Consider the following 24,719-nt stretch of genomic DNA (forward strand, 5'->3'; position numbering starts at 1 on the left):
CCGGGGCTGGGGGAGAGGTGGGGAGTGAGTGTCTCATGGGGGCCGAGTGTCGGTTTGGGAGGATGAGAAAGTTCTGGAGACGACGGTGGTGATGCTTGTACAACAGTGTGAACATGCTTAATGCCACTGAGCTGTGCGCTTAAAAAAAAGAAAGTGGGAAATTTTACGGTACATATATTTTACCACACACCCCAAAAAAACCACGTATAAGGAGAATTACAGAAAAAAATACTAAAGATAACAAAATGGCCGACTCCATTAGCAAAAAAGGAATCGAGAGCTATTCACCTGTCACGTTAACAAAGCCATTCTGAATGACGGTAACGTTGTGAGAAGGTAGGAACGTGGGCGTGTAACCCGCAGGCTGTTTAGAGAAAGAATTTTGGTAACAAAATCAAGAGCCCTTAAAAAGGGCCTGCACGCTGCGGGGGTCAGTCTCCTGAGAAATGCCCAGGAACGTGCAGCAGGTTTAAGCACACACAGCCCACGCAACCAAAGGTGCCAGAGAAGTGCAGAGACACACCGTGTGCGTGAATAATTCACGAAAGGAACAGGCCAGGGAGCTCGCTCTGAGCCACCAAATCTCCTACAAGAAACTCACCGAAAGTCCCAGGCGTCTGAGGAGAGGCACTTGCGGTGACCACTGATCTCAGCCACCTCAGGACCCAGGCCCTCCCCTCCCCTCCCCACAGGGGCCGGTCAGCTGGTACAACCGTTTCAGAAAACAGCTCAGCATGACCTCTGACCCAGCACAGCCCGTGCTCCAGACACACGTGCACACGCTTGCACCAAGGACGCGCCACACTCCTGTTGGCAGGCGCTCCCAAGTCCGTCGACGCAAGAGTGGGGACAGGCTGGCGCGCGCCCAGCATCCCGGCCACCAGACCGCGCGACAAGGCCCAGGTGAGAGCCAGCAGCCTCACTGGACACAGGTGCAGACACAGGGGAACGTTCAGGATGGTGTCCGGGATGGGGCAGGAAGCAGCTGGCAGGTGTACGTGACTTTCCATGCTACCGTGCGCTGCTGTGCTGAGGTTTCTGCGAGGGATCTGTGGTAAGACGCTCCCTGAAGCATCACTTGTAATAACAAAAACATAGCCCGACCCTCGGATGCAGAATAAATGCCAGGACCTTCAATACCACAGATTACTCGCAAAAACGCTACGTGGCTGTAAACACGCACAGACGTGCACAGACATACGTGCACACAGGGGCGTGTGCCCAAGGGAGGGCTGTCACCCACTCGCAACGGTGGCGCTGGATCCTACCAAGCCCCCGCAGGGGACTGTGTCTGAGACGGCGGGGATCCGAACACAGGCCGGGGACCGGCTGGCGTTAAGACATTCTCGACGATTTTGTTAGATGCGCTAATGGCAGCGTGGTGGTGATTTTCCACAATTCCGTATCTGTTAGACGGATCTTGAAACACTTAAACATGAAGTGAGATGACGCCTGGGATCTGCTTTTAAAGAGGAGGAAGGAGCTAGATGAAACGAAACGAGGAACACGATGGCACATGTGGAACCGGGCACGTGGCCGCGTGAACCAACCTCCCGACTTCGGGGCACTCTTGAATCTCCCAGTCTAGAAGTCACAGACCCGTCACCACGGCACTGAGAGACAAGCGCAGGTCCCTTCAGGCGGTGGGCCCTTCTGGGCAGGACTCTGCTCCACTCACCCCGTAGCAGCAAAGGCACAGGCCCAGGCGGCCCCGGAGCGCCTGCGACTCTCTCACGAGCCCAGGCACGGCCCGCGCCCCCATCCCCCCCGCCTGCTTGCAGCCGCCGCGGGGCCGGGCTGCAGGGCTGCCCTGCGGAGGCCCAGCCAGAGTCCTCAGCCCCAGGGCCCCAGGGCCCCCGGCACGCGGATGCACGAGAGAAATCGCAACGCAAGTGTAAGTGTTTAACGGAACAGTTAAAAGCCTAACTACGTACGTGATGCGTGCAAGGCCTCCAGCTCGGGTAGTTAAATCCCGAGAGGCACTAAAAACCACAGGAGACCCCCAAGTGACTCAAGACCACCTCAACAGCAGCAACAGGAAAATGAATGCAAGTTCTCCCCAAAGAGGAGAAGACTCCAACACGGATCCAACGAGAAGAGCAACACGCCCCAACCTCCCCTGCAGGACGCCCGCCCCGGGGCAGAGACTGGACGCGCTGTCGGCCGGCGGGGCGGGGGGGCAGGCAGCAGGGGAGGCCTTCTTTCTCGCGGTGGGGAAGGAGCGCGATTCAGAATCCCCGGGCCCTCACGGCAGGCAGGGATGCAGGGGACCCAGCCCACAGGGGTGTCAGAGCCGGGCGGGGCGGGGGCTGCGGCCGGGGTCCTCTGCAGTCGCGCCCATCAGCACGTGGCCCGGCCCGGGCTCCACTGCAGGTGGCCAGACCCCGGCTGGGAGGAGGGTCCTGAGTGTCCCCCACCAGGGAGCCCAGGACCCCGCACGGCGGCCCGGGCCACGCGGAGCACAGCTTACCTCCTGGAGTGACAGGGGGCCAGCCCAGGGCCTACCTACCTTGGTCTCACAGTCTGAAGAGCTTTATAAATAAACGCAGAGGAGACCCACTAGGGTCAGGCAAGCTAGGCGACACTTATTACATACAAGGATGTTAAAAAAAAATCACAGTTTTGATAGTTCTGCAAAAAAAAACTTAGCAAATTTACAACAAAACTGTCAAGTAATTAAGGCTAGGCACTTCACACATGAACTTAAACTGCTAATTAAAATCCCCTCGCTTAATTGACTACATTTGCATATCATTCAACTTGGGAGTATAATTTTTTTAACGGTTTGGGCAACGCGGTTCGAACGCCAGGAAGCAGGAGGCGGCAGGTGAGGGGAGCCAGCTGCCCCAGGCGTGACCAGGGAGGACAGGGCTGGGACCCCCGGGGCTTCACGCCAGGCCTGGGGTCCCCACCCCAGGTAGAGGAGGAGGGCGAGGCCAGCAGAGACCCCCCCCCCCGCCCCCAAGGCTCCCCCCTTGCAGCCCAGCACCTCTGCCTTGCCTTGACCTCCGGTGGGGAGGGGCCGGGGCTTCTAGAACCACCCATGGGACACATGCACCTGCCCCTCCTTCAGGGGCAGCACGGAGGCCCCCACCCACCCCCTCTGCGCCAACTCCGCCAGGGGCTCGCGAGCCTCACTCGGTGGCGGCTGGAACTCGAAGCACCGGGGCACCGAGGCCCCACCGTCTCAAGGGCCCGGCCCGCGCCCAGTGGGTCCACGTGAAGACTGTGCGCCTTGCCGTCCACGGCCGGACCCGTGGGTCCCCGGGTGAGGCACCCCAGCCGCACGCAGGGCGAGAGGGGTTCCGCGGGGCTCACGGCCCACCCCTCTCGTTCCAAGGGCAGAAGGGCGGCAGCAGCGAGTTGATCCAGGAGGAGGACGCTGGGCAAACAGGAACGCGTCCACGCGCGTGGGCAGCAGGCACCACGAGGGCCCCGGAGAGCCAGGAGGTGGCTGTGAAGGCAGCACTCGCGGTCACTCGCCTCACCCACCCGCCGGGCCTGAGCCATGAGCCAGGGCCACGGGAACACGAAGGAACCCTGAGGTGTCAGAGGACAGACGTGGGCCCAGAAAGCTGGCCACTCACAGGCCCAGTCACAGCCCCACAGGCCGTCCAGATACCCCCAGCCTCAGAGCCAGTTGGGCCGCCGGCCTCCTAAGGGCTCGGGGCCCGCTTGGCTGTCGGTAGCGGGCGTGGCTGTGACGGCCCATGGATGTGGAGGTGGGCTCCCGTGCTGGGGTGGTTTCCTGCACAAGAAGCGGGACAGACCCTCGGCCCTCCCGGAACACGCTACGTGGCCCAGGAGAGGCACGGGGGCGCCCCTGCCCAGCTGGGAAGAGTGGGGTGCGGAGCAGACCGTGCCGCCAGGCCCAGATTTCAGGCAGGTCCCCAGAAACCAATCACAACCACCTGGCTCCTGTGACAAGGTGGCCAACAGCTCCTCGGGGGCTGAGGGAGGCCAGCGCAGGCACACAGGACCATCTGACACCCAGTGGCTGACCCCAAAATGCATCCACCGCCCCCACCTACAGTCCTGACATTCAGCCCAGTTCCGTGCTGCTGGCCACGTCGCGGGGAGCCTACTTTCAACGAGAGATGTTCCTCTCAAAGTAGCCCACCTGCGTCCCAGTGGGAGCCACGTCAGGGCCGACACCACGCGAGGCCTGGCCAGGGAGAGCGTCCCTCGAAGCCCCCACGCAGACCCAAGCAAGTGTGAAGCAGGGTGAGGATGCCCGACACCTACAGGACAGCTCTGTCCACTCCCGGGAAAGGTCCCCGCTCTCTCCTTTTCTAGCCATCGACAGCCAAGCTGCCAGTAAACCTTGACGATTAGTGATTTCATGCCTCTATGAGTCATTCAAGAAGTATTTATTCCAGGCCCGGAACTGGGGACCCAGCCGAGACCAACACCCCCCCCCCCATGAAGCCGACAACACAACCACAAACACACAACCCCAGAGCCGGCCGCAACAAGGGCTCCCCGGAGAGCCCAGACGGCGGGGCAGGCCTGACCGCTGCGGGCTGCGCGGCCCACAGAGCCACGCCAACTTCCTGAATTATCTGTAGCTGCAAAATCAAGAAGTCACAGTGTTCTCTGAGTCTTTCTAAATCAAAAATGTAAAATCAGAGGAGACACAAAGGCCAAATACCCGACAGCGTCCTGTCTGCTCCCCAGGCCGTCCCACTGCGCTGAAGTAGGTGCTTGCAGAAGCCAGCCCTGCGTTCACAGAAGGCAGCATCAGAGCTGTGGTCTGCTCCCCACCTGCCCTGGGGCTGCATGGGGGCCCGGGCCACGCTGGCACAGGTCACACTGTGGACACACATGCAGCCCAAGGCCCCGCCCACCCCACTCCACTCACATGGACACACGGACGCGGTTCCCAGTGCTAACCTAACTCCAACCCAAACCAGCTTCAGACCCCACCGCGTGGGCCCCACACTCCCAGAAACGACTTCCCGTCCCTTCTCTGAGGCTCAGATAGGCCCTCGTTAACCCACGGATGCGTGTGGCCCGGAGCCCCCGCCCCGCGATCTCAGGGCCCAACCCCCCTGGACTCACCCCATCCCCCCATGACCAGTGGGCAGGAGGGAAGGAAGGGCCCTCGGAAGAATGAAGCCTTCTCCCTCTCCCGCAGCTCTCACAGATCTTAAGGAAATAATTCAGCCTCTGTATTTTAACTCAAAACAAAGAAACTTCTAAAAAACATTTCAGTTGAAACTTGCATAATTCTTCCAGTGGAGAAATCCTCCCCAACTTTCGCAATCCTTAGAAAGAGACACATTATTGCTGCTTGTGTAACAGTCTCCGGGCCACAGAGAGTCCAGCCGTCAGCCACGGACACCTCCGGCCAGACAGCCGGGGCGCAGGGCCCGGAAGCACCGCCTCCCCCAGGCCCTCCCGGCGCCCGGCGGTCACCCTCCCCAGACTTCCTCGTGGGCCTCGCTTGGCATCTCAGACAGATGGTACCCAGACGCGCTGCAAGGAAGCGTGGGAGCCACTGGCTCTACTCTCGAAGCCCCGCGCTGACTGAGGGGTCCCGTGGGGCAGGAGGGTCGGAGGCGAGGGCCACTCAAGGACCCTGCTGCCCCCAGAGACGAGGGCCCCGCCCAGCTCCAAAGAGACGTCCTGGACATGGGCAGGATGGCTGAAGACGGGCAGATGTGGCCCGCTCACTGCACAGAGGCTGAGGGCCAGCCCCCCACGCCTTCCCTCCCTCACACCCGGCTGACCACAGGGCTCAGGGCAGCAACCAGAGGCTCCTTAAGCTGCTGTTTCCCTTCTGACAAGGCCCCGGCCTTCACTCTGGGGCCATTGTGCTGAGGAACAGACCGACCCGCAGATCCTGTCCTCCTGCACAAGGGGCAGGGCCCATCCAGGAGCCTGGCCTCTGAACATCACCGAATGGCACCCGGCCTTCTCAGCTGAGCATCCAAAGCCAGGAAATCACCATGGAGCCCCATGAAAAACTCGAGCGAAACAAGTGGACAAAGGGACAGCCGAGGGACTTCCCTGGCGGTCCAGTGGCTAAATACGCGCTCTCAATGCAGGCAGCCCAGGTTCGATCCCTGGTCGGGGAACTAGCTCCCGCATGCATGCCGCAACTAAGACCTGGCGCAACCAAGAAAAACAGATAGGTAAATAGATACCCGGGTAAAGAAATAAATATCTTAAAGAAAAAAAAGGACAGCCAAACCTCTACATCTATGGCCAAACCTGATAGCATCCGGTGAGCACAGCACCCCACGAAAGAGGAGTGCCCGGAAAGGCACGCTGGCCAGAGCCCCTTCCAGTCTGTCGCACGTTCCCGGTTCCATTCCCTCCCGTGGCCATTTCAGCTCGAACGCGCAACACACAGCCCGCCTAGAGGCCCAGATCTCCCTTCACCACAGCCACAGCCGATCCCCAACGAGACCAAGAGACTCAACGCTCCTCCACGCCGACAGCCCGGCCGGGTGTCTACGTTGAGAAAACACTGCTCTCTGACTAGAGAGCCGTCATCAGGTGACGCAGGGAACCCGTTCCAGCGCTAGGAATTGAGACAGACCGCACCGTGGATGCTCACACCACACACCACGGCAACCATCAGCCCACGAGCCCCTGGCGTGCAGGCAATTCTACGAAAAAGACTCCTGCAAGGACTCAGCGCCTGAAGGACGGAGGCACAGAGAGCGAACACCATCCCCGGCCTCCAGCCTGAGAAGCGCGACCCCCCGAAGGCGCAGCAGTTCCCGGGAGCGCGTTTCTTAACCACACAAGGACCGGCCTGGCTCCGGCCCCAGGGAGACAGCACACCCCTCTGCCGCCTGCTTGGCCCGCGAGGAGCCCTCCCGCGGAATGAGGGGTGCGTCCCAGGCAGCAGCCAGGCTGGCAGCACCAACGCCCCGCCATGACTAATAGCAGCCGTACCGTTAAAACACCAGCCCGGTTTGGTCCAAACGCCATCAGATGAGGGACAGAGCCAACTGGGCAGGAGAAAGGGGAGGGGACGGCGGGAAGGCTCTGAGGCCCCCATCTCCTCGCCACACGTTCCCAGCAGCAAAAGGACACGTCCTCGCCCCGCCTATGACCTCATCACTTAAACACCCCCAAAAAACACTGCCAAGGGCCGCTACTTACCTACAGTCCCCCTTTCACAAGTGAGGAAACTGAGGCAAACTTGCTCAAGGTCAGGCAGCTAGTGGGGAACGGAGCGAGGGACAGGGCGAGGACCTGGGAGCAGCCCCGTGGGCTCCACGTTCAGACCCGCCCAGCACGGGACACCAAGGACAGCAGCCAGGGCCCCGGCAGCCGTGGGATGGCCGAGAGCACGTCCCTGGGGGCCCCGTGGCGTGGGGGGCATCACTGAAAGGGCCCCGGCTGGCACACCTGGACGTGCCACCTTCAAGGGTTTCCGGCTCAGGCTGGAGCCCCGCCCCCACTCGGTCCCACGCTGGGGCGGCCACAGGGATTTTTGCCGCCCCACCCGTGGTCAGGCCGCAGGCACAGCAGGGCAAGCGACGGCCATCGGGCACCAGGACCCCACGAGAATCCCTGGCCCCTGCCCACTGCTGACGGCAGGGGACGCGGGCCTCCGTCTGGCAGGAGACCGGGGCGACCCCTTGGCCCCCAGCACCCAGCACGCACTTCGGCTCACTTCACGGCCCCGGCACCCAAGGCCCCCACAAAGAGTGGTGCCAGCACACTCTTTGTTCCTTTCTGCCCTCGGCCTCGGGAGATCAAAAATACTAAAATAAACTACAGGAAAGTGAAGGAATCAAAACACAACCCGTAAATAACTTGTCAAGCAGGGAGGGGGAGGAGCAAACAGAGGTGGGCAGGGCGCCGGGGAAGGGTCTTCCCCGGAAGCTTCTTCCAGAACAAGCAGGGTCTGGGCAGCCATGGGTCCCCCTGATCCTGAGGCTCAGACACACCCTTCTCAGGGGTGGGGTGTCCCTGGCATGTAGACAGGCTGTGCTGGCGACTTCTGAAAAGGACCACGCACCCCAGAATCCCTAACCTAACCGCATGGTCACAGAGACAAGGCAGTGAGCTGAGCCCAAGGAACAGGATAAGCGGCCAGGCCGGCGGGACAAGTGCCCCCCGAGGTGGAGGAGTGGCAGGAAGGCACAGGGGCGCGTGACCGGCCAGCCGGCCACACGGCCGAGGCCCGGAAGGAGGACACCGGACAGCCGGCCCCTACCACCGCTGCGAGCACAGGCCGCGCTGACACTTCGGCCTGGGGACCCCAACCACTCACAGCAATCACATCTTCGTCATCACTGGGGAGTTTTTTAACCGGTGAATGAGCTTTCTAAGCTGCGCTGGGGGGAGCACAGAGGAGAAAGGGTGGCCCTGACCATCCGTTGAAATCACCGGGCACGAGAGCACCCTCTGACCTCTTCTCTGGGACTGTGGCTCAGGGGACAGTCCTGCCTTCTCACCTGGCAGTCCCCGCGCCCACAAGCTGAGCCTACGGACACCCCCGTCCAGAAGAGCAGAGCCTGCTGCAACAGGGCCGAGGCCCGGGCCCGCAGCTGCAACAAAGAGCCCACCCCAGGAAGACAAGCACAGACATACACGACCCAGATTCGGACACAGACACAGACACACGCCCTGTCAGACGAGCCCCTCTGCCTTCCACCCTGGGGTAAGTGACCCACCACCGCTTACCCACCTCGGGCTTACCCAGTCGGCCGGAACCCACCACCATCTTGCACACGGGGCTCCCTCGGGCCACGATGGCTGTCGAGGGGGCGGGCACCCCAAACAGAAAGGCCCCCAGGGTGCAGGGAGCGCCCACCACGCCACCCAGAGCCAGCTCCCAGTCTGAAGCGAAGGGCCCTGCTGGCATCCGCCGCCGGCCGTTCCCATCAGCATGCTCCCCCACCGGCGCTGCCCACTCAGACTGTCCCTCCCGCCAATCCCAGCCCCACAGTCTGCAGACAGCTGCCACCCGGGCGCCAGCCTAGCCAAGGGCAGAAACACCCCAAATCCACGAACGCACACGGTGGCCCCCTCTGAGCGCGGGCGACAGGCCCTCCCTCCCCCCCCCTCCTCCGCTCCCTGAGGCTCTGACACTCCGCTGGAGGGGCGCCCAGAGAAAACCGGGCGGGAGCCTCTATTCACAGATTTGGAAAAAAAAAAAAAAGCTTGATGCAATAGCTGAATTAATTAGGCCTCCCAAGAATAGCTGAGCCAATGCAGCATTCTGTGTGTGCAATTTAATAAGCCTGGATATTTAAAAGAAAAGTTACAAATACTCGGGGAGAGGGGGAGATGTCACAGAAAGTTAGCGTGGACCCCACTGAATGGTTTCGGCGTCGAGTGGCCCGGGAGCCGCCAGGCTGGATCACACAGATCCTCCGTCTGGCAAACAACGGGGCCTAGGCCAGCGGCCCTCCCCGCCGCGCCCTTCAGAGTTTCAGAGGGAAAGAGAGAAGGAAACGTGCGCGTCCAAAACAAATCGCAGGCCGGCGGCTACCCTGACACTCGGGGCCCTGGGTGCCCGCTGACCAGTGCCGGAGCCCAGTGCCAAGTGGCCCTCGCACCCACACGGGGGGACTCTGGGATTCACTCCCTGGCAGGCCAGGGCAGACACACAGAGCTGGAGTCGCCGAGTCTCGGCCCCCTGCCACCACGGCCCAAACACCTGGCTTCGGTTTAGTGTCTGTCTCCCAAACCTTCAAGGGACAAACACGCCCTGCCCGGCCAAGTTCTGCCTGCTAGGACACAGGGGCAGGCGCCCCTCTGTGTGCCAGCCCGGGAGCGTTAGGGCCAGGGCAGGTCCCTTCCGCCAACTCGTCCTGGACACCTCCTTGGGCCCCAGGAAGGCCTGGGCTGCCGGCTCTAGCCTGGGCCCGGCCGGGATCAAACTTCCCGGGACTCAGGGCAGAAGAGTCTGAGGTCGGAAGCCTGGCCCTCCCGGCGCAGCTGGGCACCGGCTATGGGCCTCAGGAAGGCTTCACCCACCCTGGCCTGCCCTCGAGGCCCCCAACCAGGCAAGCGGCTTGTCCTAGGAGTCGGACGGGAGGACCTTCCTCCCAGCTACAGGACCATCTACGGGGACGCCAACGCCACCCCAAATTTCCTTAAAACCAAACCAAACCCTGAGACGTGTAGGGGAGGCAGAGCCCCTGACCCAGGAGGAACCCCCACCCTCTCCACAGCCCGCCCTCCTACTCACTCCCCGGCCCTGACCGTGGCGCGGGACACTCACCCGGGGCACCCGCCGCTTGTACTTGTTGCCGTAGTCGAACTTCTCCTTGACGTCGTCCAGACAGCGGCCGAGGCGCGCCTGCTCCTCCTTGCCCGTGTAGTCCTGGCTGAGCAGGATGTAGGCCCGCCAGTTGGCCGAGTCGAAGCCCCAGTGGCAGGTCCGGTTCTCCAGGGCCTTGTGCGAGTGCACCACGAACTTGTGCGGTGGGTACATGAGGCGGCAGTCGAGGCACTGGATGCAGGCGGCGCTCGGGCTGTTGTAGAGCTCGGGCACCAGCAGCCCCTTGCACTTGCCGAAGCACTCGTGGTACACGCGCACGCTGCGCTCGCTGAGCTCCAGGCCCAGCGCCAGGCTGGCCGCCAGCTCCTTCTTGCAGGGCGGCGGGTAGGCGCCGCCGTACAGCAGCGCGTTGCACAGGCGCTCAGCGTCCGTCTTGGTGATGAGCCCGCACGAGGGCGCCGAGAAGGGCAGGATGCCCATGACTTTGAGGATCTCCAGCTGGTCGGCCGTGCAGCGCGAGCAGTAGATGTGCAGCTCGTCGCACACCGAGTTGATCTGCTGCAGCGAAAAGTCGCGCAGCACCGAGTTGAGGATCTGCGGCAGACAGAGGCGCTTCTCGCCGCCCACCACGAAGCACGAGATGGTCTCGCCCTCCAACACGGTCTCGCAGCGCTCTGTGGAGCGGTCGGACGGCATGAAGAAGGGCCCGGGCAGCACGGGCGGCGGCGGCTGGATGGTGGGCAGGTGCAGCACCGGCGGCGGCTCGGCAGCCGCGGGCACCGGCGCCGGCACCGCAGCCGCGCCCGCCTCCTTGGAGCTCTCCTTCTTGTAGGCCTCCTGCGCCCAGCGCGCCGAGAAGGCGGCCGGGCCGCCCAACGAGCTCATGGAGCTCAGGTGGAACTGCTCCAGCGTCTTCTGCAGCCCCGGGTGCGGCTGGAAGCCGCCGCGGCCGCCCGCCGCCGCCTCCATGGTGCGCTCCGGCTCCCCAGGCCGCTCCCGCTCCCGCGCGCCCGGGCCCCCGCGGCCCCCGCCGCTGCCCCGCGCGCCCCGGCGGCGCCCCCGGCCCCGGCCCCGGCCTCCCCCCGCCGCCGGCTCCCGGCCGATCACGGCCGCGGCCTCGGCCTCGCCCGGTGGAGCGAAGGGGAAGGCGGGCGGGGCGAAGGGGTCCCGCCGCTGGAGCCCGCCGCCGCCCGGGCCCGGCGCCACATCCACGCGCCCCGCGCCGCGCCCGCCGCCGCCGCCGCCCGGGCCCCCCGCGCGCCCCCCGCGCGCCCCCCGGGCCCTAGGCGCGGGGCATGCCCCAGCGCGCGCCGCCAACGCCAACGCCAACGCTCGCGGGCCCGGGGCTCGCGGGGGGCGCGCGGGCAGGTGCCGGCGCCGCGAGGCGCGAATCGCCGCGGCGACCGAGGCCGAGGGGCCCGGGAGGAGCGGGGGCGCGGGCGCGGGGCCCGCCGGGCCGTCCTCGCGCGGCGCGCCGCCGCCGCCGCCGCCCCGCTCCTCCCACCGCGCGGCGCCCGCCCGGCTCGTCCCGGCGGCGCTGGCCGGCCGCGTCGCGCCCGCCGCCGGCCTCCCGGCCCGGCCCGCGCCCACCCCGCCGCCCGCGCCCGGCTCCGCGGCCTGCCCGCCCGCCCGCGCGCTCGCGCGCGGCTTCCGGGACGGCGGAGCGCCTGTAGGGCGGCCTTAGACCGCCGCGGCAGCGGCGGCGCGGGGCTCGGCGCACATCCTCCCGGCGGCTCGCTCCAGCTCGGACTGAGCGCCGGGCGCTGAGCTCACGCCGCCGCCCCGCCCCGCGCCCCGCCCCGCCCCGCGCCGCCGCCCCGCCCCGCGCGTCGTCTGGGGCCGCGCGCCCGCCTCAGTCGAGCGCCGGCCAGGAATGCGCCCGCCCCCCGGTCCGGCTCTTCCAGGAACGCGCGCTCTCCCCGCCCGCGCTCGGCGCTCCGCCGCACTCTGCCGTGCTTGGGCCCGCCCGCCGGCCCGGGACTCGGGCCCGCTCGGCTGCGCTCGGGCACGCCCGGCCGCCACTCGGCTCCGCTCGGCTCCGCTCGGCTCCGCTCGGCCCCGCCCGTCCGGGACTCAGCCCCGTTCGGCTCCGTTCGGGCCCGCCCGCCGGAAGGCCGCTCGGCGGGGGCGGCGGCGGCTGCGTCCCGGGCCCCCCCACCCGGTGGCGGCAGCTTCCTGCGAGGCTGCGAAGGCGCCCGTCTCGTCGCCGCATCGCCGCCAGAGCCCAGAAACCCACACAGAGTCCCCACTACAACAGCAAAACAGCTGAGGGGCGGACGGGACGGGGCGGCACACCCTCTACCGCTCACCTCCCAGCCCCCGGGGTCCCCACGCCGGCGATGGGGACGCCAGGCCAGATGATCCACGTCCCACATAGGACAGGGACACCGAGCAGCACGATGTGGGTTACTACACATGTTGGGATTGCAACACACCCCGGAGACCCCACACGGGACACAGACACCATGCAGCCTGTTCTGGGGACCCCCAAGCGATGCAGGCGCGACACAACCCCCAAGGGATGACTGGCCGCAGGGCCGACCACTCCGTGACCCTGCACTATGGTCCCCCCACACAGCCAGCGGCTGCGCCTCCCACCAGTTCCAGGGCAGTTGCATCCAGGTCGCCCCCAGGCCCAGGGTGGGTCTTCAGGAACGTAGCTCCTTCCTGCCCCCGGCAAGCTGGCGCGACCCTTACCCTATAGCCCCCAGGCCCAGGGAGCCATTTATACATCTGCAGGGCACCCAGGGCATGGCCAGTGGGAGACCCCACGGTCTGTCGTGGCTCTATCAAGAGGGAGAGACAAACCAGAAAGTGCTGGGTGGGACAAGACCGGGGCCTGAAGTTGGACGGGCTGGCCGGGCGGCCCCCAGAGGAACCAGCATCCAGCAGAGGGCTGGGAGGTGGGGACTTGAGATCAGGGGGACGATTCTGGTGGTGCTCAAGCCAAGGGCAGAAGAACAGTCCAGCCAAGCTGGGCAGTGGCATCTTTTCCTCCCCAGGACAAGGGCACCCAAGCTGTCCTGGGCACTGGGGGACACGGGGGGGGGGCACGGTGCTGGGCAGAGGTGAGAGGGCCATACCCACTGCAGCCTGTGTGACCTTCAGCTTGTTACCTGCTGCTCCTGCCTCCCCAGTGGAAGCTGGAACTGGCCCCAAACCAGCACTCCCAAGGGCCGTGTCTGCCCCCCGGGGAGCCGACCTGGTGTCTCTGCAGGCCTCTGTTGCCCCTCAGGCACAGGCAGGTGTCTGGAGATGCAGCTAAAATGGGCAGGTGACCCCACACCTGCATGGCTGCAGAATCACAAGGGAGGCCTTGAGATTCAGGGTGCAGTGCTCCATGTCTGAAGACCTGACCACTCCCCGCCATGGACATGAACCCTCTCCCACCCTCGCCTGTGCGCTGGCGACTGTCTCCTCCACTCTTCACTCCAGTGACCCCAACGCGAGGTTTTTCTCCTGGTGCTGGCACAGGAAAGGGGTCCTTACAAAACAAAAAAAAAGGGACTTCTTTGCTTTTGGAAGCTGTTTTCTTGGTCCCATTTGAACCAAAAAAATCTCTGTGGTACCTGAGTCCGTTCTTTCCTCGTGGCTTTGACTCCCATACAGTCAGGCAACCTGTAATTAATTGAAAGGAGATCGTTGGAGCACCAGAGGGCTGGCCAGGGAGGGCTTCCAGCCAAACACACAATTCCAACTTCTTGTTCCGCCCAGTGGGCACTGCCAGGAGAGCCCCGAGCCTGAGGCCCCCTGGACAGGCAGTGCCTGGCTCCCAGTGTCCCCCCACCCACCCACCCCCCGTCCTCGGGCTTTGCAGGGCTACAGGGAGGGGTCGTTGGAAGGACCAACACTCCCAGAGATTCAGAACCCAGATTGAAGCCGAAGTGGGTGGGTGTAGGGTGGGGGACAGGTGAGGGGTGAAGGGCCCTGAGATTCAGGGAGGGCCTGGACTGGTCACTAAAACTTCTCTGGGGCTTCCCTGGTGGCGCAGTGGTTGAGAGTCCGCCTGCCGATGCAGGGGACACGGGTTCGTGCCCCGGTCCGGGAAGATCCCACATGCCTCGGAGCGGCTGGGCCCGTGAGCCACGGCTGCTGAGCCTGCGCGTCCGGAGCCTGTGCTCCGCAAAGGGAGAGGCCACAACAGTGAGAGGCCCGCCTACCACAAAAAAAAAAAAAAAAAAAAAAAAAAGAGCCTAAAACTTCTCTGCCTCAGTGGACATCTTTCTCCGAAAGATGTCTGAGTTTCTGGAGCAGCCGAGGCCGTCCTACGCACCGAGGGCCAGGACAGCTGTACCTAGCTGTACCAAGCCAGGCTTTGTCTTCTCCATGAGCCCAGTTGGGGGCCCCCAGTTTCTGGCCTTCCTCCTTTCAACTCATTGCAGCAGCTGCCCTGGCCAGTGGCCTGCTCCCCCCACTGACCCCTGCCACAGGCCGCGCACCACACGGTGAGGTGGAGGGTCCAGGCCACAGGCACAGCCATGTTGGGGGGCAGGAATCTGCTGCACCAGACCCGCCCAGCTCACTCTCCAGCCCTTGCCACACGGATGGGTAATGGATAGCTGGTCATGTGCGTGTTCACTTGTGAGAGCAATACACGCTTGTGGCGCTCATACCCCCGTGGGCACAAGCCAGGCTCTGGGACCAGTGGGGAAGGAGACCAAGTTCTGCCCCGTGTGCTTCCGTGTCCTGGGGCCAAGGAGGCCAAGGATCAGCAAACTGCTTGTGAGAGATCAAGATCATTCAGGACCGGGGGGCGGGCTTTGGAGCCAGCAGCACCCCGAGACCTGAGAGAAGAGGGTGCTGGCAGTGATGAGGTGCCCCTGGCCTCAGGGGCAGCTCAGAGGCCCAGCTGGGGAAGTGGACTGGGAGCCTCAGATCAACAGGTCCTGACAGAGACCCTGACAGACAGCTCTGCCCTCCTCGGTCCCACCTGCTCCCTACTCCCTACTCCATGGGAAGAAAACACCTGGTCTCAGACAAGCACAAACTGCCATTGTCAGGAAAGTGCTGAGATACTGTTTTAAAGCTTTAAGTTTGAAAAAAAAATTACTCAACTAACATGAGCTTGATAAAAATTTAGAACAGACTTTTATGTTATTTTGAGTTCCACCAAAAGCAGACCCTGAGACAAAGATTTGAGTGAAAATATGTGTTTGGGAGGTGTTTCCCGGACACACAAATCAGGGTGGGAGGAAGGGAGGGAGGGAGGGAAGGCACGACACCTGAGTGTGTTACCAGCCTGTCACCCCAGGCTCCTGGAACTGGATCCTGGGGTACAGAGCCGTCTCCGGGGGCCGTCCTGATTGAGGTCAGAGCCCAAGGAGGGGAGGGGACATCCACTGGAGCAGGGAGATTGATTACATATGGGATTGAGCAAATAAGGAAACGAATTACTGGTGACACGTCAGATCTCTCTCTGTTAGAGATGGGAATTTAAAAATGGCAAGGTATGAGGATATCTGTATATGTATAGCTGATTCACTTTGTTGTAAAGCAGAAACTAACACACAACTGTGAAGCAATTATACTTCAATAAAGATGTTTTTAAAAAGAGAAACAAAAAAAATGGAAAGGGATAAATGAATGCAGTGAGAGGCCCTTAGAGGAATGACGCCCCAACAGCAGGAAGCGCACCGAGAACCTGTACCTTGGCTTCTAAATGCCATTCTCCACTAAAAGGAAGCAGGGTCCTTTGAGAAAGGGCTAGTCGTAGGGCTTGGGCAGAGAGATTACAGGACGAGTCTGGAGCATCTTACTGTGTGGGGAAGTAGGAGAGCCCAGAGCATAACAGGGACACACTGAAAGGCCGTGTAGCTGGCTTGAAGAGGAAGGGCCCCCAATGGCAAGTCGGAGATCATCATAATGGCCGTGGATTATAGCCGTGAAGTAAAGTAGAAGACCACAGGGCCATGCGTATTTGAATATTTATTAAAATAAGATATATTTGTAACTTGAAAGTTTGATGAGAAATGGGCTCTTTGCATCGTTTTACAGTCCTTCGCCACAAGGCTCCCGTCAACTGCAAAAGGAAGAAGAGAGAGTTCCCGGGGGACCCTGTCGAGTACCACCCAAACCGAGCCATCCGTGGACACCAGCGGTCATCAGATCAATCGTAACCCTGCGCCACCTGACAGGGTGGGATGGTCGCTTCTGTGACTCTCCGGCCAAAGAGGCATAACCTGCACCTGACCGTGACGAAACCTCCGACACCCACACAGAGGGGCTTTGTACAGAAAGATGGGTCTGGAACCTTCAAAGGTGTCAAGCTCATGACAGTCAGGGAAAGGCTGAGGAATATTCCAGACCGATGGAGACGAAAGATACCACGGCTTAGGGCAACGTGTGGTCCCTGGGTGGATCTCATTCCTAGAAACGATGTTATTGGAGGGACCAGAAAGCCTCGGATGTGGCCTGAGGCTCAGAGGGCAGCAGCCCTACCTGGGACTTGGTGCTGTGGGGTGTGATGGATAGAGGCCCCATGTCAGCAATTCACTCTCAAATGGTTTGTGGGGCGTGACGGGTGGTGTTCCTGTACCATTGTTGCAACTTCTAACTTCTCTGTAAGCTTAAGATTGTTAGAAAACGCAAAATTTATTTTTAAGAATGTCATGGGGAGGAGGCATGGATTCTCTGTTCAGCCTTATGAGCCTGAGCTGCCGAGCGGAGCGGACTCCAGCCTGGGGCCGCTGGAAGCCCTTACCTCTGGGCAAGGCAGGATCCCATGAGTGTCTGCTGCAGCTCCAGCCAAGATGGCGGAGGAGCCGGACCCCTTCCTGGTCCAACACGGGCACAAGCCAGGGAATATAGGTCGCTCTTTAAATGTATAAATGTGAACATTCAGAAGGAAGGGAGCTCCGCAGAACTGGAGACAAGGACGGAAGGCAAGGCCTGGGGTGAGCAGGGTGGAGACCAAGCAGCCTACACGGGACTTGGAGCTGGTCTCACACCACTAAGGTCACGGAGTTAAGGCCACGGTGGGAAGGAGTTGAGGCCACAGGCCATTTCTCAGACGGGAGCTGGAACCAGGCTTCCACCATGGCCATACAGGCTGAGAAGGGGCTGTCTGGTCCATGAAGGGGACGTAGAGATTCTGCCCACCAGCCTGGAGGAGGAGCCCAGAAAGCAACCAGCCCAGAACAGGACAAGAGGGCAGAGGGTGACAGGGAAACGAGGATCTGATGGAATATAGCATGTATTTGACTAGATCCAAAACTGTATGGAGAGCCTCCTGGATGAGGTAGGAGATATTAGCCATAGGAACAAACTCAGCAGATGAAAAAGAAAGCAAAGCAAATATTAACTCCAGGAAAGACAAAGAGAAAACCTAAGCAGAGTTCACCACTTGGCTTAGCAGCGAACACTGTTGACATGGTTATAATAGTGTAAACAACAACTTAGGTCATTTAGGAAGAGAAAAGAGAAAGTCAGGTAAGGGCAGAGGGTGCTGGGCCATAGCTACTCCATCTCACAATGTCCAAAACTTGTTAACGAAGAAAGAAGCAGAAAGAGAACACAATTTAGAAAAATGGAGAAAAACCAGACAAGAAATGGCTGAAAGAATTGAGAGACGCTGAGGCCAGGCCACTGGACCCAGGGTCGGACAGAGATGGCCTAGTGACCACCACAGACTTGTCCAAAGAGTCTTAACCCTTTGGGTTCTTTTTGTTCCTTTCATCTATGTATCTATCTTTCTTTGGTAAGAATTAAAACGAACGAGTCATAACTCTAAACTAAGTAACAACAAAAAGACGAACTCACATTCCCCCCCCCCAGAATGCCACAGTTTGGGACATTAAAGAACACATTTAGAATAAGTCATCAATTAAAGAAGGAATAAAATGGGAATCACAAAAAGTTTATTTTGCCGCACCACACGGCACGTGGGATCTTAGCTCCCGGACCAGGGATCGAACCTGTGCGCCCTGCAGTGGAACTGCAGAGTCTTAAGGGCTGGACTGCCAGGGAAGTCCCCAAAAGTTTTAAACTGAACGACGACGGAGCGCCATCAATCATCGGCACAGCCAACGTGGTGCTCAGACGTTTACGGTCTTCAGTTTCTACGTCAGAGACAAGAAAGTGGTTTTTGCCAAGCGAGGGAACTACAAATATTTTTAATTTCTTCCTCGTGCTGACCTGCATTTTCTACTTCTCCAGAGAATCTACTTCAGTCTTGTTGACCTTCCCTGTTGTTTCCCCTGGACCATTCTGTCTGGGAGGGAGCCTTCTGTGGGGTCAGCCCCGTGGCCCATATAGGGCTCCTCTCATCCAGGGGCCAAGGGTGTGTGTGTGCCTCCCCTGAGGTGGATGCGGACCAAGGCCTGGGCCGGGTCACGCGTGGCTCCTGCCCCCAGCACTCAGCCCAGACCTGCCTCGTGGGGGTCAGCTGAGCTGGTGCTCGGGCTGCTGAGCAGAGGACCTGGCCACGGGGCGCCATTGGCCATGAGGGTGGGCTGGCTGCCTCACCCAGGGCCCCCAAGTCCTGCCCACCTCCCAGTGCGGGCAGCAGCCCCAATGTCCTGCCCCTGTCCAGGAGCTGCCCTTGTCTTCCTGGAGGGAAGGGAAGAGTGGGCACCTTTCCCGTGCCAACCAGAGCCACCCAGATGCCCAGCCCATGGCCCCGAGGCACTGCCAGCTCCCCCCCCCCCACAGCCCCAACACAGCAGGCCCAGCCTCAGCCGCGGACGAAGCCCCGCGGGGCAACGTTGAGGCCGCCTGGCCTCTGGGGGCCCGGGCAGGGCAGTGGGCAGTCCTGGGGGCCAGGAGGTCGCTCAGGCCCACGTCGAGGCCCCGGCCCAGGCCGGGGAGACAAGGCTGGCTCTGGAGCCCCCCGCCCTTGCTGGGCCAGCAGGAAGAAAGAGCAGGAATGAGGGAGGGACACATAGGCCTCAGCCGCCGGCGGCTCCAAGCCCCTGCCTCTGGGGCCACATCCTCAGCCTGGAGGGCGTTCTGTGGGCACCTGCCCTGCAACCTGCCCCCGCCCGCAGGACCGTGTCCCCCGAAGCGTCCTGTGCTGCTCCAGGGAGAACATGCCCCTTGCTGGCCACAACCCCGTGACCACAGGGTGGCCGCCTGTGCCCCGTGGTCCTGGGCGCCAGCACGAGGGGCGGCGGTGCCGAGCTGGGTGTGAGGGGGGGCTGGGCCCTTCGGGGACCCCTCACGTGCCCTTGCCCAGCAGATGTTGCTGAGAGGCACCAGGTGGGCACAAGGGACAGGATGGGGGCGGAAAGGCAGGTCCTCGCCTACAGGAAGCTCCCACCAGCAGCTTCCGAAGATGTCCTCCAGGGGCCCAGGCTGCCGGTAATGATAGTAGGACCTCCTCGGGGCCCAGGGCCCATGAGACACACTCACGTGCACAGGTGGCTCTGAGGGCGCGGGGTCACATCCCGTGTCACGGCAGGGCACACCCAGGTCGGGGTGGCCCGGGACCTGCCCAGCGCGCCACGCGGTAAGGATGTGGGAGCCCGGGTGAGACCCAGCCGCCCGCAGCAGGGTGTGGGCAGGTGGCTGTGATGAGCGGTCGGGGTGGGGGGCCGGGTACAGGTGAGGGCTCTGAGGGCCAGACCCCAGAGACCTCAGTGGAGGGGTGGAGCAACAAGGGAGCCTGCCTTTGGAACACGCCCTCTCGACTTCCCAGCAGCCCGGTGACGCCTGAGATCCAGAGGGACCCCCACGTTCTGCTCTGCCCCACCGGGGATGTTCGCCCCTACAGCACCGGGACAGGCCCCGTCCCCCTCTCCTGGGCCCACGGCCTCTCCAGCTGCCTCGTTCTCCCTGTCCTCCCCAAACACACTGCCTAGGAGCAGGCTCTGCCCTGCCCTGAGCCCCTACCCAGGCCCTGGGGTCCGCCTCCTTTTGCCTGGGACCTGTCGCTCCCCCATCAGGGGCCCGAGGCAGTGAGTGGAGGGCAGACTCTCAGTGAATCTTGCTGGACGGTCTGAGGGAGGCCTCTCCACACCTCACGTCGGGCGGGTATCCCCGGGCCGCGCGCCCTGGGAGCCGCTCCTACCGGCCGGCCGAGGGGCACCCCACACGGCCGCTGCAGCCGCCCTGAGCCCCTTCCCCTCTCTGGGCCTGAGGCTGCACCTTCAGGAGACGGAGGATGGCTGCGCTGGCTCTGGGGTTTTGGCCTGTCGCACAGGAGGTCGGGGGGGTCGCTGCACACCCCAGAGGGGAGGGGGCACGAAGGGGCAGCGGCCCAGGCCTCCGGCAGGGAAGGAGGGATGCAGAGGCCGTCCTCAGAGCAGTGTCCGCCCTGGGTGAACGTCACGGGAAGGGGAGAGGGAAGGAGGACAGAGGGCAGCTGGTGCCCAGCCCTCCAAGGCTCCCCACGCGGCTCCCCAGAGAGACTTGGGTGCTCAGGGGGAGCAGGGTGGGTCTCGGCCTCCGGACCCCAGGCCCGTCCATGGCACCCGGGCCCTGCTCCCGCCCCGGCCCCTCCCGCGCCAGGAGAACCCAGGCCCAGCCTCTGCAGCCCCCTCCTGCTGCACAGGCCCTGGGCCCCTCTCTCCACGCTCCGCTCCGTTCCAGAGCAGGCCCCTCCCGCCCTCCTGCCGTCACTCCTGGCAGGCGCTGCAGTGAGCTCCCTCATTACATAAGGCATCCGCGCTATTTCTTGGGGGACTGAGCTCCCCCTGCGCGGGGCTCCACTCCCCCCTTCCCTCTCCAACCATCAGCCATCACCAGCCAAGGGCATCTGGGCATGACAGGCAAACCCCCCGGCTCCCGGGGCCCCCCCGACCCTGCGTGGGGAGGGACTCCCCCCACCCCGCAGAACGAGGGTGGGAGCAAGAGAAGGCAGCTCCTTCCAGATTCCCTGGGAGGGCTGTGGGCAGAGCCGCAGCCCCACCCCCAGCCTCAGGCTGAGGGGGCGGAAGGAAGGGATTTCCCCAGGGCACAGGGTTCTACCATTCCGGACACTGCCCCAGGGATGGGGTGGGCTTGCCTCCCTCTGGGTCTGGGAGTTGCCCCTGTTGGCACCCGCACCTGGTGCTGTGGGCTCCTCTGAGGGCACCTGGGTCATCCGTGGGCCCCGAGCCCAGCAACATGTCAGCCAGGACTTGTGTTCTCCGGCGGAACAGCAGCATTTCCCTTTGGTCAGGACAGAGGATGCCTGGCGAAGTGCCACTGGAGGCCCCGGCAGGACAGCACTGTTTTCCAGAGCAGGGCACCAGCCCAGGAGCCCCTTGAGGCCGCAGGGGTCCTCCCAGGGGGAGAAGAGCCCGGGGACCTCAGACCTCCTGCCTCATTTCTGTGGCCCGGGACCACGCGGACGCAGTGGGCCCCCAGAGGACACAGCTGAAGGGGTGTCCAGACAGCGTGTGCTGGGCATTTCGGAGGGCCAGGCCGGCTCCTGGCCTGCAGAGGAGCAAGACAGGTCCCCTCGTTGCCTGGAAGGAAGCTCCGGGAGGGGCGGCCGTGGGGCCAGCGGGGCGAGGCCCACCGCGAGCTTCTCCCACGGGACGCCCCTTCGCGGCTCCTCTGGGCCCGGCGGCGGCCGAGCTTGGGGCCCGGAGCTGTCCGCCCCTCGAGGCTCCGCCTGGGAGAAAGTGGCCCCAGCGCCGCCTCCCGCCAGCCCCGCCCGGAGGAAGCGGACTCCAGACGCCCCCGCCGGGAGCCTGGCGTGCACCACGCCCTGCTTGGGGACAAAGCTCCCGGCGGACGGGCGGCAGGGACCCCGGGGACCGCGGGCCGGGGGGTGGCGGCCAAGCCGGAAGCCCCGCGGCCCCTCCCCCGGCTCCCAGCCCCCCGGCCTCTGTCCTCCTCGAGAAACGGGGAGCGAACGAGACCGTGTTTTCCTTTCTTTTCAGAGGCTCGCGTTCTTGGAACTTACACCCTCTTGGGTTTGCTATTTTTACCCACCCTGAGCCTTCCGGTCTCCATGGCGACGCCTCCAAACAGCAGATTCCAGGCGGCAATGACGTCACCTTTCCCTTTCCTGCCGCCCAGGCCTCCCGCCGCTGCCGCCACGCGGGGCCGCCCGGCTGAGCCCCCGTGGGCCCCGCCGCCTCCGCGTGCCCGCTGCCCGCTGGCCAGGCCCTTCCCCGGGCCCCTGGGCCCCGGGCTCCCTGCCACGTCGCCGCCCTGTGGGAGCTGCCGCGGCCCCGGTGGCCCCTGTGTGGCCCCTGTGGTGACCGTGCTGGGGCCGGGCAGAGGTGGCAGGAGCACCGGAGGCCCTGTGGCCTGGTCTCTTAAGTGCAGCTTCCCGTGGGTGTCGGTCCCCTGGGTGAGGCTGTCACACTGCCCGGCCCCGGGGCTACTGCCCTCCCGGCTGTGTGGTCCACGGGCCTCAGGCTCCACACCTCGGTCCTGGTCTGGCTGCAGGACTGGGGGGCCTCGGTCCCTCCTCCTGGGCTGAGGTGTCCTGCAGTTGGTCACCGGGCTGTGTCTCTATCTGGGCTGCACTTTACCCAGCAGTCCCTTCAATGCCCAGCCTGAGGGCTGCCCAAAGCCCAGACCGAGGGTGGGGACACTCAGGTCTGGAGGTCCACCCCACTCCCGGGCACTTGCTTTGTCGTGGACTCAGACGCTTGCCGAGACGGCCGAGGAGTCTTGGCAGGGCCTCGCAGGACGGGCGAGTTCGGCGTGGAGAGCCCCACATCCCTGCCGCGGCCAGAAGGAGTTCTTCCCCTGGCAGAGGAGTCCCAAAGAGCCAGGCCCCCCAGCCCCTGGGCCTGCAGAGGCTACCTTGCCTGGTGGGCTGCCGGCGTCCCCTCCCCGAAGCAGGGCCTGCTCCTCCCATCGCCCCGCAGGGCCTGGGACGGACGGTTTGAACCCCAGCCCCGGCCAGAAAGCAGACACTGGGTCCGGAGCCAAGGAGAAGGGGAGCAGGCAGGGCTGCGGGGGCGTCGGGGGTGGCGGTCAGAGCCGCTGGCACGGGCCAGGCCGAGGGTTGGGGCCACACTCTGCGCCGCCAGCACCCAGAAGGGCAAAGAAGACCCTTCGATAGCCCAGTTAGCTGCCGTCCCTGCTCCCGGAAACAACATCGCAGGAAGGTGGTTTCAAGGCTCACATTCCTGCCCTCCTGCTGCATTTCAGGTACGAAGTCCCAACTCGCCTCCGTCTGGCACAGGCAGGCACACTGGCAGGTCCGGACAGGAGGCAGGCCGGTGGGCGGCCCCGTCTCCAGAGCCCCACACAGACATGTTCACGAAAAGCTGTGCAGAGCACTTTCCCGGGGGGCCAAGGTGGCCCTTCCCACTGCTCCCCCGGGAGTCCCCCCACCCGGAGGCTGTGTCCTCAGGCCTGGAGGAGGCCCCGAGAGAGGGCCCAGGCCGGAGCAGACCCGGGCCCTGAGTGGAGGTGGCTCCAGCAGGGATGCACACGTGGCCTGTCCGGTTAAGCACCTACCCCAGCGAGCTCCGTCTGGACCGGAGACACAGGGTCTGGGAGCCGTGGGACAGTAAGGGGCGGGGGCAGGCTTCACACTGCGGGCGTGAAGGTCAAGGATGGAAGGCCTGTGGCCCCGGAACAGGTCAGGTGGCCGCCCCACCGTTACCGCGCGTACCTGCACGGGACTCTGCATGCCTCTGTCCTTCCACCCTTCTCCCTTGGATTTTTTTTAAATATATATTTTATTTTATTTTAATTTTTTTTGGCCGTGCTGCATGGTTTCTGGGATCTCAGATCTCAGCTCAGGGATTGAACCCAGGCCACAGCGGTGAAAGCACGCAACCACCGCGAGGCTACCAGGGAACTCCCTCCCTCGGGGCTTTTATGTAAGGCTCAGACTCCTGGGACAGCCGCTGCCCCGGCCCTTTCCTTTGTACCCTTTGGACCCCCCCCCCCCACCGCACAGGGGGCCCTGGTCTGAGCTCTGGTCAGCCAGACGCATCCTGCCCGGGTTAGGACCCAAGTGCAGGCCGGGGCCTCAGGCCCTGAGGGGCAGTGAGTGCCTGTGGGAGAGACCCCATGCCAGGCGTGACTGTGAAATTGATTTCTTCCGCCAGGTTTATCAAGGGCCAAACTGTGACAAGCAGAAAAGAATTCCGGGCTTCCCTGGTGGCGCAGCGGTTGCGAGTCCGCCTGCCGATCCAGGGGACACAGGCTCGTGACCCGGTCCGGGAAGATCCCACGTGCCACGGAGCGGCTGGTCCCGTGAGCCATGGCTGCTGAGCCTGTGCGTCCGGAGCCTGTGCTCCGCAACGAGAGAGGCCGCGACAGTGAGAGGCCCGCGTACCGCAAAAAAAAAAAAGAAAAGAATTCCTGTTCTGAAGTGCTTACAATTTCATGGGAGACAATGAAAAATTAAATTTCCGTGTGTTCTATATTAGTCGGGAGTATATGCTCGTAAGAATAGACCAGGGTGTGGTCCAGTGGGTAAGGCTCTGTACTCCCAATGCAGGGGGGCCAGGTTCGATTCCTGGTCGGGGAACAAGATCCTGCATGCACGCCACAACTAAGAGTCCATGTGCTGCAACTAAGAGTCCGCATGCCACAACTAAAGAGATCACGTGTGCCACAACTAAGACCTGGCGCAGCCAAAGAAAAAAAAGACTAGGGGGGTGGGATACCAAGCAGAGGG

The 24,719-nt window shown here is 63.1% G+C and overlaps 1 protein-coding gene and 1 long non-coding RNA gene across 3 annotated transcripts in view; one reads left to right on the forward strand and one right to left on the reverse strand.

Moving 5' to 3' along the window:
- The window catches only part of SKI (SKI proto-oncogene), a 58,962-nt gene extending 47,750 nt beyond the window's left edge, over positions 1–11,212 (reverse strand). For both annotated transcript variants that reach the window (XR_010837747.1, XM_059064830.2), the window contains exon 1: positions 10,199–11,212. Coding sequence is in view for 1 of the 2 variants with exons in the window: in XM_059064830.2 (XP_058920813.1) it covers positions 10,199–11,167 (969 nt within the window). In the remaining variant the exon portion in view is untranslated. The remainder of the gene's footprint in view (positions 1–10,198) is intronic.
- Positions 11,213–22,180: 10,968 nt separating this feature from the next.
- Positions 22,181–24,460, forward strand: LOC136793372 (uncharacterized). The gene is made up of 2 exons (XR_010838577.1): positions 22,181–23,233; positions 24,145–24,460. It is a non-coding gene; the product is annotated as an uncharacterized lncRNA (long non-coding RNA).
- Positions 24,461–24,719: the final 259 nt, after the last annotated feature.

Source organism: Kogia breviceps, chromosome 1 (genome assembly GCF_026419965.1).
Source record: "Kogia breviceps isolate mKogBre1 chromosome 1, mKogBre1 haplotype 1, whole genome shotgun sequence".
Classification (NCBI taxonomy): Eukaryota; Metazoa; Chordata; class Mammalia; order Artiodactyla; family Physeteridae; genus Kogia; species Kogia breviceps.